General features: G+C 39.9%; 1 protein-coding gene across 5 annotated transcripts in view; it reads left to right on the top strand.

Moving 5' to 3' along the window:
• kcnip4a (potassium voltage-gated channel interacting protein 4a) overlaps positions 1 to 16,691 on the top strand; it is a 159,299-nt gene that overhangs the window by 107,683 nt on the left and 34,925 nt on the right. The window contains exon 1 of one of the 5 annotated variants that reach the window (XM_080891853.1): positions 16,016 to 16,568. The exons of the other annotated variants lie outside the window; for them this stretch is intronic. Within the exon in view, the coding sequence (XP_080747979.1) occupies positions 16,457 to 16,568 (112 nt within the window). The 5' untranslated portion in view covers positions 16,016 to 16,456. Of the gene's footprint in view, positions 1 to 16,015; positions 16,569 to 16,691 lie in introns of those variants that run through there. 5 annotated transcript variants of the gene reach the window in all.

Here is a 16,691-nt window from a genome sequence, read left to right on the forward strand (position 1 = left end):
TAAATTAAAGCACTTTGAAATCGGATGATTCCATACACCCTCTACTAAAAGTCTGCTATGAAAATTATTGTCATAAAAGCAAAGAAGTGTCCCGTATGAGTGCCTTTTCAAAGGTCCAACCAAAACAAAGGACTTGATTTTTTTTTAACTTGACATGCTCTCTCCAAAACCAAGCCAACAATAAACCAGGAAATATATCAGGAATTTGTAGAGCTGATTATTACTCTGTGGCACTCTCCCACTTGATGGTTTTTGGATAAAAATAGACTCGCAACACAGCCAGACCCAAATGGCTCTTTTCAGTGTCTGTGCCTCTCTTCAGTGGTGTGACAGTGAGTGACAGCGGTGTGTCACCAGTGCAGTGGGACGTGACAGCTGACAAGGGCAGCCATTTACATGGCTGCTGCTGAAGGTGTGGCTTTCATCAGCTGTGACTCTGTAAACACACTGCCAGTACATGCTGCCATAGCCATTACCGTGTGTAAATTAGACTCTTAGACTTCAGGAGGACAAATTATTTTCATGTGTTGGATGGAATAATGTATGCTCTCACCTTCATTGAACACAGTGCACCCCTCATGCCACAGGTCTCACCTGCTGGGTTGGCAGACTGTGTCCCAAGATTATAAGATTTACAGTGTACATGTTGTTTATTGAAGCAAGAGAGAATACATGTGTGAATAAGAGGGAGACAGGAAGGGCTGGTGAAGGTAGGTAAGTTTAAATACCTGGCATCAACCATCCAGAGCAACTGATGATGCGTAAGAGACAGAAAGATGTATGATGTATGATTTGGAGACAGCGGCACAAACAGAAAGACGGAAGCAGAGCTGAAGATGTTAAGGTTTTCATTGACAGGATTTGGAACGAGTTCATCAGAGGAACAGCTCAGGTTGAGCAGTTTGGAGACAAAGTTCGAGAGGCAAGACTGAGTTAGTTTGGACATGTACAGAGGAGGGATAGTGGGTATACTGCTCAAAGGATGTTGAAGACAGAGCTGCCAGTTATGAGGAAAAGAGGAAGACCACAGGGATGTAGTGAAGGAGGACATGGAGAGGGTTGGTGTGACAGAGGAGGATGCTAGAGATGGTGAATGGTGCAGATAGGCGCTGTAGCGACCCCTGAAGGCAGCAGCTAAAAGAAGAACAAAAGTGCACATGTTATTTATTAATGCTATCTATCTCATCTATCTTATCTATCTTATCTATCTCATCTATCTCATCTATCTATCTATCTATCTATCTATCTATCTATCTATCTATCTATCTATCTATCTATCTATCTATCTATCTATCTATCTCATCTATCTCATCTATCTCATCTATCTATCTATCTCATCTATCTATCTCATCTATCTCATCTATCTCATCTATCTATCTCATCTATCTCATCTATCTATCTCATCTATCTCATCTATCTATCTCATCTATCTATCTCATCTATCTCATCTATCTATCTTATCTATCTTATCTATCTTATCTATCTACAGAGGAAACTACTCTGGTCTATAGTGAATGAATAATGGAGAGGACATGTATTTGCATCCTAATAATATTTGCTAAGCAAGTGCTCTGATGTGCTTGGCTGCATTATAAAACATGATTTCTTGGAGTCGAACGAACACAGTACTGTGTTTGGGGAAAAAAATACATAAAGATGCTTAATCACTGGCATTCAAGCTGCCATGACACGGCTTTTAGATATAATGTGTTTTGTTTATGTGTGTTTTTTATTACATTGTGTAGCTTTTATTACAATGGTTTTGTGTACCAGAGAATCTGTCAACATAATAAACACAGAGAACAGTTATTATTGTACATTATTTGTATGTTTACACCACTGTGAGTAGTTCCAGTCCATTAAAAAGCCCATAACTGTTCTCTGCGATAAGCTCACATTTTTAATGTGGTTTTACAGTTGAACCTATGTAAAAAATGTTCTCTTTGACGTGCATGTTTAGCAGATGTGCCACCAGAGGGAACCAGAGTTTACAGTCAGCCTCACCACTCAGTACTAATGAGTCCAGGATTGGGAGCTAGAGGCAAAGCCAGGTTCTCTAGTAAAAACAAACCAGTATCTATCAGGCGGATTCCGTTTTCCAGCAGTTCCAGCTGTGTGATTTAATGGGCAGTAATTGGTAAGAAGAACATAAATTGTCTTATCTTGCACTTGCACACCAACCTAACAAAGTGCAGCGCAACCATATAAATGCTAGTAATGTAGTAAGTGGGTGCAGTAATAAAGCTCTGTAGATAGAAAATGAAACACCAGGAGGGCACTTAAACTCAAATTGAAACCAAATGTAAAACCTAAAGTAGCACACTACAGTGGGAGTTTTAAACAAAATACAAAGCATTTAAATATTGTTAGAACAGCACATGTGGATGTGACAGTTATTAACTTTTAAAATGTGGGCACAAAGCAAAGGGAGGCTCATGTTTGTATAGAGCACATTAAATAAAGTGGAATATGTAAGATTTCTCTCTCTTTTTAAAAAAACATTTAGTCCCCTTCATAGCATGAGTAATGTGCTCCTTATTGCCTTCATCTTACTTTCTCGACATATTTTTCACAAATCTAGTCCTATATTATTCAGTGGAGGAATATTAAAAAATCTGCAATTTATTATAATTTTGGATAATAGCCCAGAGCCTCAGACAGGTATGAGAGAAATATTGTTGTGTCTTGTGTCTTTCTGCTGAATTAAACTCTGTTAGGGATGATTCCACAGGCTTCAGTTTTACTCTGCCATCAATCTCTGCAATGAGAGAGCTACTAATGATTGATTCGGAAAATCATGAACGTATGATGCTTTCATTTGTTTTGGGGATCATCCTGCAGGCACATTTGTAAAAGGGAAGATGAGGTTTAAGCTTTTTTTGGAGCTGAGCTGTATGTAGAAACAAATGCTTCTAAGTGCTGGAATCTGTATGGCCTCCATGAGGAAACAAAGTATAATCTCATGTTCCTCTTGAAAATCTACTTTTTCCAACTAAAAGCCTTAAGCTTGGTCTTTGGTTTTGGAACCTGTTCACATATTAAGGAAAAGTAGAGTTAAGCCTTTTTGGAGCATGCAGAACATTTAGAAATCACCTCTCCTTCCTTTTACGTAGACGTTTTAGAACATGGAACCTTTACTCATCCAGTTGGTAAATCTCATTGTGCATCTGCAAGCCTCTTTGCAACCCACCTCCACCCTAGCTCCTCCTTTCACACATTTGTGTTTGAATGTTTATATCTGTTTGTTCCGTGTTTGGGTTTTGCTTTTGGTTGATTCAATTCAATTGTTTGTATATAGCGTCAAATCACAACAACAGTTGCCTCAAAGTGCTTTACATTGTAAGATAACGACCCGTTAATAACAGATGCATAACGTCAACAATCAGACTACTCCCTATGAGCAAGCAATTGGCAACGGGAGGAAGGAAAAACTCCCTTTTAACAGGAAGAAACCTCCAGCAGGACCAGGATTATGGAGGGGCAGCCATCTGCAGGGGTTTGGGGTAAGGAGAGGGAGACGTTGTGGGAAATAGTCCGAGTTTATGCTCATGTTTTTTAAAATTATGAATTGATTCCAACAATAACATGAGGAAAAGCTCATTATCACACTGAAATGTTAATAAATTATAGTGGACTGTGCACAGTGTAGAACTGTATGAAGGGGATTATATTCAGTGCAATCATTACATGCTTGCCTTCAGGCATTGATAAAAGCCTCATGATAAATGTTAAAGCTAAATCAAGTTTTATTCCCTAATACACACAAGCCATTTCGCTAACAGATTGGCACAATTATTTTATAATAGGAAATTAAAGCAAGTTAAGAAAAATTTGGTTGCAGTATACTGTAACAAGATTATAGTGCTAACTCGGATTATGGTTTTACCAAAATATAGCAGATATAGTGGTCTTGTTGCTTATTTAGCCTTTTTATTCCCAGAAATGACGAATAAGCTCATGAAAAATGCAGACTAACTGCACTTTCATGTTGTTGTTGTGGCAGTTTTCTCAGTTTGTGCATTCTCACATAATTTTACCACCTCCTAATATAACGCAGTACCTGCTTGTGGTGCTATTTATTGTTGTGCCACTGTGACAGCCCACTGTTATCAGGAAATTCTTCAGCAATGAACTCCGGTTCATGTTCGCCCGTGATATTAAATCGCTCGCTATGCACGATGAACATTTTTTTGATTTGTAAGTGTATCTCTGGGTTCGATAAAACATTATTCTACTGGATGCTCCGCTGCTAAATGATATCTGATCTGTGGACCAAACAGCTTTCATAAATTATTTCCTCACATTTAATACTGTTATGGCAGGGGATGTCTCGACACAATTAACTAGAAATGAAGCTGTATTGAATACCAGAATATTTAGCAGTGCGAGATTATTAACACCTCAACCAAACTTCGCCTCAGGAGATCCCCTTGCTTGGAATATTAAGTGGATATGTTTATTTAATACAGATATTTTTTCATTAGATACTTTATGGCATAATTATTTTATCCTGGCTTTCAGGGCAAAAGTAAATTGTTTGTATTTGTTTTTTCCTAATTGGAGAATCAGGAATATGATAAAGCATGCATGCCCTGCAGCATGCAGCAGTGCAAAGATGGTTTTAAGCATCCCTAGCCAGAGTTGTCTCTACCGAACTCACAATGCAGGATATGAGATTTATTGGGACTCATTTATCAGAGTTTATTTCTAATTACAGGTGAATGAAGTTACACTTTGAAGCAAACACGGGAATTAGTCCCGGAGTGTCAGCCAGTTAAGTTTACACGACTGAAAGAAGAGGAGGAAATAAAAGCATTAACCTGAAATTCAGTAGCTCAGTCTCCTCATTCTGTCTTGCTGTTGAATATAAACTGGGTTCACGTGTTTTTGCTTTGATACGATCCATCAAATCAGTGTCTGTTTGAGTAGCAAACTCAGCAGTACTATAAATATTTGATTTGGCGCTTAATAGCTTCAACACAATGCGTGCTCTCTATAACCCAGAAAGTTTAGTATTTGCAGTGCTTTGACACAATAGCTCATGCACTACTCATCACTTTTCCACATCCTGCTAAATAAATTTATACCCACGTTGATGATTCCTTTTAGGAACAGCCTTCTATATCGATTTCCTCTCAGCATCTTTTTCTTTCTGCTGAACTGTGCTCATCATATCTCATCCTTTGGACAGTGGCTCCAGCCGTCCTGTATTCTGTCTGCCATTTTATGCCACCCTTGGTCTCTTTTTACTGTTCCTGCTAATGCATGTTCTCCATCGACCTTTGCACTCGAAGCTCAGCTTGACTGGTACTTTGCTGCTGCTGAAAGGATGGTGCATCATAAATCAGATGACAGGCTGGCTGTGCAAAGACAACTCGAGTCCTGCTCTTTGGCCTCACGTGTTGTCCACAGTGAGCCAGCAGATAGCCGCGCAGGAGCTAATATTGCAGAGGTACAGAAAGGAGGAGTTCAATGTTATCTCCTGTAGCACGCTGTCTGGATCTTTGTATTACTGTCCACCTGCAGACAATACCTTTGACCTTTCCCTTCACTACAACTAATCATGTGGAATGAATTGGGAGTTTGATAAAGATCTAGTGGTTCTGCTGTAGAGAGAGATGGCTGCCGTTTTGTTGAGAAAATGAATGTCTTTCATTTATAGGCTTATTGCCTCCAAAGGGAATTTCCGACCCATCACTCAACACGTTGCCTTTTCTTTTATTGTGCTTTTGTTTCTTGGAGCTAAATTTCAGCATCCTTTATGATCTGGTTGGTCAAGTATTTGAGCAATTTATAGGTCTTTCTCCCTTTCTTCCTTATTTGACACCATGCTATGGATAGAATTAGCATTTTTTCGTTTTTTTGCATGGAAACACGGTGAAACATGCAATCCACTAAAATGCAAAAGCGTATAACAAGTAAGGTTTGCTTTCTGAATTGGCTCATTACCTTTAAAAGTAAGGGCTTCCTGGGGCATGTTTGTAACTTTCAGAGTTGGTGAATTGGACCGGACAGAACTGATTCAGGTGGGGAAATGGGGGAGGACGAGCGTATGTGTTTACTAGCCATCCAACCTTGAATGATGAGGCATCGCCATAGCACAGCAGATGTAGTTGGTAGCGGAAAACGCATTTCCTGTGAATGTCGCTGAGGCCACACACACCCATATTTCAGAAAATAACCAAAAAGCCCGACTCACATACCTGCAGTAGTAAAAAAAGACAAGGTAGATTGATGGTGTCTCCACATACACAGATGTATTTTTGCCACCACCCAACAACTCAGAATGATGATAAAGACAGTTTCTCTTGTTCATGTGCTGCATGTGTAACAGTGTTCAGTATAGCAGTGCACATCATCACGCCACATCGCAGCTCTGCATTTCTTTCTAAATAAAAAGCTCAAACATACCATCTCTAAAATAGAACAATGTTACTACAGTCATATTACATCAGTTGTTGAGTAATTTAACTTGACATTTACAAAAAGACATAAAACAAGTAATAAGGTCCAGATCAAAAAACAAACTACAGCCCATAGGAAATGCATCAGATCCCAGAGTATTCATTTCTTGCATTTCCTTTAGGTAGATGTGAGCTTACAGTATTGTGCAAAAACTCTTTTGTCCCCCCCTCCCCCATTTCTTCATATCTTGCTCGGAAAATTGGTGCATCGATTTACTGAAATTTCCAAATAAAAAATGGAGATACTATATGTAAGTTAAAACAAAGTTGTTCAATTTTTATGAGCTTGAAATTCAATTTTTGGTATGACCACCTCTATTCTACAACATTGTCTGAACCCTCCTATACAAGGTTTCTTGTGGATTCTTTAACTCTTTCTCCTATAAAGACAAGCTTTTATTAGATAAGAGATTTGATAGTCTTCAGGAATAGTTCTCCAGTCTTCTTGAAGGACACTCAAAGCGATTCTTTGGATGTTGGCTGCCTTTTTTTCTGTCAAGATGATCCCACACTGCCTCACTAATGCTGAAGTCCGGGGTCTGGGGAGGTCAATCCATGACTGATAGTGTTCCATTGTGTGTTTTTCTAACCAGGTATGCTTTTACTGCCTTGGCAGTGTGTTTGGAATAATCGTCATGCTGAAAAATGAAGATGTTGCCAATCAGGCACTTTCCAGATAGTATTGCATGGTGGATCAAAATCTATGGTACTTTTCTACATTCAAAACTTCATCAATTTTGTCCAACAACACTGACTGAAATAGAGCCAGAAACCACGACAGTGTCTCCACCGTGTTTTACAGATGGCTGCAGACACTCACTGCTGTACTTCTGTCTTGAACTCTTATTGATGCATTGACAACAAAGATCTGTTCCCACTGATTTTCAGTCCAGTTCTTGTGTAATCTGGCATACCTCAGCAATTTTCCATGTATTGCTTTCTTAAGAATGGCTTCTTGACATCCACGCCTCCACTGAAAGAATTTCTAATAAGGCTTCAATGACCTGCAGCTGGATCAAGTGAAGGGCCTGGAGCCTGGAGAACTATTGGTCAAGCACTCTAAAAAAGAAGGCAAAATATAAAGAAATGAGGGGTGGCTCAAGAGTTTTGCATAATACTGTAACATGAAATTCTGTACACTATTCATGCACTTGCTGACTTGTTGAATTCTTGCTGAATATCAAATAAATACACATTTATTTGAGTCCTGGATTATACTCAGTAGACAGAATGAATTGTCACTTCCTATATATAGTCTGAAACAGTCATTTTTGTCTTCCCTACAGTTACAATGTGTATGCAGAGGTTGAAAGGGTTAAATATTGCAAATTTCTATAAATGCATGCATGCGCACGCACCTTGCAGAGTGTGCTTTCTACAAACTAAGTCCTCAATATCAGTCACCCCACGGCACTCCATGGTTGATTGCACAAGCTGCTTCACTGAGGGTTTCCCTGGTTCACGGCTCATAATTGTCTACCCTTTCACAGGCGCTGCCTCTGTAAATATGACAGCCTGATTTTAATGTGCCTTGGAACACATAACCCAAACACTAACGCTGCTCTGCATGCCTGAGCAAATCACTGCAGGTGTCACCTAATTATATCATCCACTTGTTCTCTAAGCTGATCTGTAAACAGCGGGACAATCTCATCTTCGCCTCTTTTCCCATCCACCGATCGGTGTAGCTTTGATTGATGACGGTTACATCGAAGCCAGTTTCTCTGCTGTTGGTCTTGTATTTTCACCAAGGCTCACCGTGTGCTTAAGAAAGATAACACGTGTCCAGTTTTTAATGGGAATTTTGTTCTTGGGGGCCTGTTTGGTATGCATACGCAGTGACTGTGCGGGGGAAAAAAGGGTAAAATCTTTTAAGAAAAAAACCTCACATAGGCTACTGTTTAGTTTTAGTCCATTTGGCTGGTGCATAAGTTTCATGTACACAGGAAACACTTTAAGCTCGCGAGACTTTTTCAGTGACCTGTACTGTCGATCCTGTCCTTCGTATCCACTCTGCCCAGACCAAACGTGATAAGATCCTCCCCTTATGAATACTGAGCATGAAAAGTGACGAGACGTGTGGGCAGCAAGTGAGTGAGAAAAATATGTAATCTGTTCCAAGATCAGTGTCCATCAGTCTACAGCGGCAAATGAACAAAAAGGACTGCATGTTTGTCACTCAGACTTGTCTTGCCTGATCGCAGATAAGAAATTTGGACATGGCAAATCTCCAGACCTGAGTGCAGCTTGACATTTCAGACTTTTTCTTTTCAAAGATGCTATCTAACAAAGGTTATAGAGGTTGGACAAGGTCTTTGTGAAAGCTCTCAGTGAAGGAATGATGAATGTGGGGATTTGGTTGGTGCAAGCTGTCATCAGGCACATGTCTCTTGTATGGTTCTCAAAAATTAGAAGGAATAACTAGAAACTACCAAATTAAAAGCACTTAATGTGAACTGATTTAGAGAAATTATTGCACACCTCCTTTGTGCCAAACTACAGCACAGGAAATAATAGTTGTTTTTTTTTGCCATAGTCTTTCTCAAAAACACACATCCCCTGGCATCTGTGGCTCAACAGAGGGGAAAAAAGGAGACATCTTTAGATGTGCACAGTTTTCAAATGCTCTTTGTCATTAAACATACATTGCTCTGCTAAAGTCTTGAGCTTTATACTTTGTTTCCAAGGAGCTAACTTGGTTTTTTTGTTTGTTTTTAAAGTCAAGCAATAATTCTCCAGGCTTTCTTTTTTAAGTCAGTTGACACTGACCTGTGTATCATTCAAACACAAAAACCTAACTCTAAGGATGGACCAGTGTTGTGTCTGCACATAACAGACAACTCAGCAAAGCACCTGCTGCAATAACACAAAGCTTATTGCGTTACATCTGGCCTATCAGCTCTTCCGTCTACTGTTCACGGTGGCCGAGGAAAGCAGGGAGAAAAAGATGAAATTTGCTAGATTACAGAAGAAATGGACTGAAAATCAGTGGTAGCAGGCCTTATGGAGCAGTCTATTGAATTTGGAAATGTTTGGTTTGAACTACTGTCAGTATGTACAGAGGAGGTCAGCACAGAGGTATAGCAATGAGTGTGTACAGCCATCTGTAAAACACAGTGGGGGCTCTGTTATGGGTTGAAACTCAATTTCAGCCATCACCATGCAATAGTATCTGGAATGCATCTGATTGGCAATGGTCTCATTTTTCAGCATGACAGTGATTCCAAACACACTGCCATTACAGTAATACAGTACCCAGATAAAAAAAATAAAACCCAATGGAACCATTTACCATACTATCTGGAAAGCATCTGATTGACAGCAATTTAATTTTTCATCACTCATCCAGCACGGTGGTTAGCACTGTTGCTGCACAGCAAGAAGGTCCTGAGTTCAGTTCCACCATCAGGCCGGGGTCTTTCTGTGTGGAGTTTGCATGTTCTCCCCGTGTTTGCGTGGGTTCCCTCCGGGTACTCCGGCTTCCTCCCACCATCCAGAGACATGCAGTTAGTGGGGATAGGTAGGGCTGCTCAATTAATCGAATTTTAATCACGATTACGATCTGGGCTTTCAACGATCATTAAAAATGACTGAGCCGATTATTAGCCCCTCCCTCATGCTTTACTCTCGCGCTGCTCCGTGTGGTAAGTCAAGCGCACCGCTCTCCATTTCGAACACGCGTCACAACAATTAAGAGGACCCGAGGGAAGCTCGGAAAGCTAAGCAGAAGTTATTTGGAGAGGAGAGTGACTGCCGTTGGTTGAAAAGAGGTAAAAAAAAAAAACTTCAGTGGTGTGGAAACATTATGGGTTGGCGGAGTTAGACGTGGATCAAGTAGACAGTGTGTAAACTTTGCTACGATGTAGTAGCTGCACCACAGAGCAACACTGCAAAGTTGACTAAACATAGATGTTTACATTTTTCATTTATTTCTTATATTGCAAACATTTGCACTGTTATCAGTATTTGCACACTATTTTATATTATTTTTTAAAGTCATTATTCAATACATTGTTATTGTTAACCCTTTAAAGCCGGTCAGAGCAGCACACTCCGTTTTGCGTAACTATTTTTAAATCCCTGTAGAACCTGAACCGTGTAAGCTAGCGCAATAATTTGTTTTGCATATGAAACCGGAGGAGTTGTACTTACATCTTATGCCATCAGCTTGTCCTCGGTCACAGTTTCCTTCCACATAAAGCTTTGCAAAAATTGCATAAAAAGCTGTGTCATTTTTGCGGAAAATGTAGTTTTTTACTTGTAGGCCTTAAGTAAAAAACTATACTATACTATACTTATACTAGTGTTTTTATAAGTCATGTTTGACTCTATACTTTTCTGAATAGTTGCTGGGATGCTTAGAACTCGAATTGCACAGCTGGAAATAGTTTATTTTGATGCACGTGCTGTTTTCTTTGCAAATTTGCATCATAGGATTGTTTTTTTTCTTTTTCCTGCAGTATATAAAAATTGCTGTATCTCCAAAATAAAACTATGAAGACACTCAAAATAAATTTCCTGTGGTGGGAAACTATTTTTTGCAACTTTTTTGTATTTAAAGTTTTGAGGGATAAACCTCTTAAATTTCTCCAAGTAGAAATATATGTAAACAAAACAAAAACGATTTTCAATTTTTTTGTAGTTTATTGCACTTGTTTGCAATTAATGTAGTTACTATGGACTTAATGCATACATATTATTAAAATATGGGCTATAACAGTTGTATTGATGTATAGCAACTTGAAATGCTCCCACAAATGGCACTACAACATGTAAAAAAAATAATAATATAAGCTCTGGCGGACTTGGTTCTATGGTAGGTCTTAAAGGGTTAAATAAATATCGTCAAATAATCGTGATCTCAATTTCAGTGAAAATAATCGTGATTATCATTTTTGCCATAATCGAGCAGCCCTAGGGATAGGTTAACTGATTAATCCAAATTTCACATAGGTGTGAGCGCGAATGGTTGTCTTGTCTCTGTGTGTTAGCCCTGTGACAGACTGGTGACCTGTTCAGGGTGTACCCCGCCTCTCGTCCGACAGCTGGGATAGGCTCCAGCGCCCCCCGCGACCCTGAGAAGGATGAGCGGAAGCGAATGGATGAGGGTAGATGGATCACTCATCCTAATCACACTGCCAGTGCAGTAAAAGCATACCTGAATAGAAAAACCACACAGTGGAACCCTATCAGTCATGGATTGGCCTCCCCAACATTATTGAAGTAGTGTTGGATCATCTTGACAGAGAACAGAATCAAAGGCAGCCAACATCCAAAGAGGAACTTTAAATGTCATTCAAGAAGCCTGGAGAGCTATTCCTGAAGATGACTTAAAGAAATGACAAGGAAGCTTGTTGAGAATAAAGGTGGTCAAATGTGAATTACTATTAATATATGATACCAAATATGGACTTTGAAGTTCGTTAGGAAAGTACAAATTCTGTTTTGGCCTTGTATTGTATTCCCATGTATGTTTGCAATAAATTTCCCCGCCTATTTCCAATTTTTGTAGGAAAGCAGAAAGAAATGAGGGTTGGTTCAAGACTTTTAAATAGTCCCGATGACATTAATAGAAAGCCTTTCACGTTACAGCTGAAAGGCTTCTTATTCCTTGTGATAATTTCATATTTTTATGTCTGATTGAGGCAGCTGGCATCTTTATTGGTCTTTAATGTAATATTCCTTGAATAACATTTCAGTGCTCTCAAACAGGTTATTGAATCATTAGTGTTGTGAGCAGCTCTATAGAGCCTCATTCAGGGAGCTGTGTTTTACCCTCAGGCCTTTGTTTCAAATGATAGAAGTGTCAGCTTTCCACAGCTTCCATTTTCTTCTCCAATATCGAAATAAAATCATTTTGTAATCTCAGTCTCGCGAAGATAAATATTCTTGTCAGGTCTATAAACGCAGAATTTTCAGGTTTTCTATCTGTCAGACCTGCCATCCTGTAATAGTTTTTAGAGTGGTGATTGTCCAGAATTTGTGTGACATTAATTGAGCAAGATGTGGAGTGTAATATTTATCTGTCAGCACCATTGATAGAATCATGGCTTAGATAATAGCTGAGTGAATGCTTATGCCACAAAATCCCCACTACTACTTTTCTCATTTGTCTCACCTCCGCCCTCACAGCTTTAGTAATTTATGGTTTTAAGATGGTATCTGTATGCTAGAGAGAAGTTATGATTGGACAGTTATTCCTACTTGTTTCATCAACTATTGGTCTTCTGGGAAGTGTTTGGCAAGCCAAGCCATGATTTTGGAAAAGGGGGATAGTGAAGCCTCTGTTGGCCCGTTGAATGCCTTGTGATGTGGCTGTGGCTTCACTGAGGCAGTGCCAGTGCCCACATGTTGGCAGCTCTGCTGTGAGTTGTCAGGAGACACTGAAGAACTAAACTTTTAGGTTAGTTGATTTTTCATAAATTGCATGTGAAAGCTGAGCAATACTGATACCAATACAATCTGATCTGAACCTGTAATTCTTCCACATAAATGTGTATTATTGACTTTGATTGGCTTAATATGCTAAACTAACATTGGAAATATGTTGATACTGCCTTTGACCTCAAGGAGACATTAAAGTGATTGTTGGTGCATTTTTACGGAAAACTGGAATGATGTTACCGAGAATGGAAACTTTTACCAAAACTATGAAATATCAGGACTATGTTACACTGTCGTACAAAACAGCTGCAGCCTGATGTGTCCCCTTCCAGAAGTGTAACTATGCATCATAGTAATGAATGATGAGAATATCCAATTCCACCACATCCCAAAGGTGCTTTATTAGACTGAGACTGGTTACTCAGTCTAATAAAATGGCTCTGAACTAAAACAGTGAACTCATTGTCGTGTTTAAGAAACCAGTTTGAGATGATTTGTGAGAACTTTGTGAGATGAAGCATTATCCTGCTGCGAGCCGTTATCAGAAGATGGGTAGACTGTAGTCATAAAGGGATGGATATGGTCAACAACAACACTCAGGTAGGCTGTGGGGTTTAGTTGGCACCGAGGAACCCAAATGTGCTGAGAAAATATCGCCCTGCACCATGAGGTTGCCTTCCTATCAGCGTGAAGCAGTCTGGCCATTCTCCTCTAACCTCTGGCACCAACAAGGCTTTTAGAGCCAGGAACTTCCACACACAGAATATTTTCTCCTTTTTGGGCCACTTCTGAAAAACAAATAGACAAACAATGAGGTGGTTTTGTGAGAAAATCCCATTAGAATCCCATTCTGAAATACTCAGACCAGCCAGTCTGACACCAACAACCATGCCACATTCAGAATCTCTTAAATTCTGATGCTCAGAATTGGCTCAGTTTGAATTTCAGGGGGTCAGCTTGACCGTGTCTAAATGCCTAAATTCATGGAGTTGTTGTCATTCATTTTTGCTTGTGTGTGTGTGTATATATCGTATTTTGCCCTTGTACACTACACAAATGCAGTTTTTAAAGCACTGACAATGTGTATACTTCGAAAATGTGCATTTCAGTGAAATTAACTTCTCCTCATAATTTAATGAGCTCCAAATCCAAAAAGAGCTGTTCAGAGCAATGAAAGTCAACCAGAACAAAAGTATGAATGCAAACAATGACGTTGCTCACTGATGTGGGGGATTTAACGTGGGGATTTTGTATAGCTGAGAGATTCTGTGGAGTCGGATCATTGGAGGTTTTCAGCTTAAACCAACATAAACAGTTGGTATGAAAATACCACTTAAAAGACTGGACTAACTGGTCTGCTATCCTCTCACCTGTGATTTGGACACAACAAATTCAGAGTAAAAATATATGTATAGATTGTAGACTATGGGATAAACTGCTGGCATCTAGATCTGACAACAACAGTTATTTTATCTGCTATTATCTAAGCTGTGTAGTGCAATAATGGCATCTGACTGTTCTTTTAGTGTCTGTAATAGATGGATTTAAGTAAAACACAGATAAAAGCAATGATTGAATATGTTACTTAGGAAAAAAAATCTTCCTTTAAAAAAAAAAAAGCATAGAAAGCTGATCCAGACACAGAGCAACTGAGATATTTGCAGTCATTAAATGTTTGGAAAAGAAAAGTGCACGAGGTAATTACAGAATACATGCTGTATTATACTGCCTAAAGATGCACTTTTTGCTCTAACTCAGTTTTCAGAACAGCGCACCCAAAATACAAATATACAAATAAATACACATTTTTAAAATTATTGCATACAAAATAATCCTTGAGTTCAGTCCTCATCAAATGTCTCACTTTGCAAGGACAAGTCTCCCATACCAACGACTTTTTAAAAATGCTCTGGGCTATTCAGGTTAAGCAGGATGTCTGCTGAATATTATTTTCTTTTTCAAATAGCATCATGCTAAATTATTCAGAGAATTTAAAAAAAACATGGAATTACATCTCCTACTTTCCATTCTGTGTTGCTGAAGAAAAAGCAGCGGCAGATGGACCGCATGTAAATGGATGAGTGCGCGTTTTTCCATCACTGGAAAAGAGCACTGCGTCACACTGGATATTTATCATAGAGCAATTGAGTAAGCGGTGAGACACGGTTTCTTTCACAGTGCCAAAATAATATCCTGTTGTGATGATTGTAATCAAGTTGGCTTTGTGCATTTACATCAGTGATATATGGCGGACTTTACTCTAAATTGATTCACAGCTTACACGGCAGAGGGACATTCTGAGTCAAAATAATCAAGTAGAGTGCAGTGAAATTGTGTTTGCAGTCGCAAATAACTCACAGAAACGCACAAGCTTTCAATGTGGCTTTTCTACTTGTTTTGAACTTGTAGTTATTGGAGTTAAAGCATTGATTTCCTGAAACATGAAAGCTTATTATTTTCAAAATAAAATGGGAGTAATTTTCTTTCTTTGGTTAAAACAGGATAAATATCGAATGCTGTGCTGTATGATAATTACAGTCTGCACAGGACCAGTAGATGGTGGTGTCTTCACTCATTTGCTCCAAACGCTGACTGCATGCATCAGCCTCTCTCTTGGACACACACGGTCTCTGTCGCTCTAGTTTTCTTTATCGGCTCGCCACATCTCATCGCAATCAAATGTGATTCAAAAACAAGCGATTAAGTTAAATAAAGTTGTGCGATTTGTTGCTTTCTTTACTCCTGAAGTAGGTGATTATCTAGTGAACGCTATCAGCTTTTTCTCTTTTTCCTTCCTTTTGAACCACGAGATATTTATTTTGTCTTGCCTTGCTAAAAAGTTAGTTTGATCTCTCTGTACGGCTTTTTGCAATTTAATTTTTTTTTTGCCTCCCATCTCCAAGATCAGTCTTTCCTATAACCACAGAATTATGCCGTTTTCTTGATTTAATGGTATAATTATCCAGCAGACAGAATTCAGTTACGCTTGCTGTGCCGCTCCTGTGATTAAAGTTAATTTGAACATGTGTAGCTCCCGCTCGGTTGTGCGCCTTCTAGGACCACACCTCCCCACAGCCTCCGTCCCATCTCCCCTCCCTCACTCATATCCGTCCCCTTTCCTGCTCCCTCCCTTACATTGCAGCGAGGCAGTCGGTGCGCCTGAAAGAGTGAGCGAGAGCTCCAAACTGTCAGAGAACAGCAGAGTTTGCTCTCCCAGCTTTCAAGGGTCTCCTCGTTTGTGAGGGAAGGAAATGAAGAGGAAGAGGATCGTCCTGAATTCTCAGTGACTTCTCGAAATCAGAAACATCCTTAATGACTTCAGGCTTCTCGCAAACCTGAGGACAAGTCTTGCTGATTGTTAATCTCCAATTTTAACCTTACCCAGAGTGGATTTAGAGAACAAGCGAGCAGAAGGCGGGTGCCAGGGGGCGCCCGGCCCGTGCGCTTGGGCCGGCGTAGCGCTGGAGTTGGTGCAGGGGAACTGGAGTGCGGGGCCAGGTGAGAATGGTGGTCCTGGTCCCGGCGGCGGCCCGGAAGTAGAAGAAGCTGGCTCGGGCTCCGGGTTCGGGTCCGGGTATGGCGGTGGGGAGTGGGCAGAAGGGGGAGTGATGCTGAACGCGATCTGGGAAACTGAGGGGCTACAGACGGTGGGCATCGTGGTGTTGGTGTTTGCCTCCATCAAGCTCCTGCACCTTCTGGGGCTCATCAGCTTCTCAGAGGGTAAGACACTGATTTGAAGGTTGTTGGGGTGGTGGAGGGAGGTGGAGGGAGGTGGAGGTTGGCAGACACAACAAGTTAAAGCTTGCTCACTGATAGACTATAATAAGCCTTGCTGATGTATTT

Source organism: Rhamphochromis sp. 'chilingali' (assembly GCF_963969265.1).
Source record: "Rhamphochromis sp. 'chilingali' genome assembly, chromosome: 1".
Taxonomy (NCBI): domain Eukaryota; kingdom Metazoa; phylum Chordata; class Actinopteri; order Cichliformes; family Cichlidae; genus Rhamphochromis; species Rhamphochromis sp. 'chilingali'.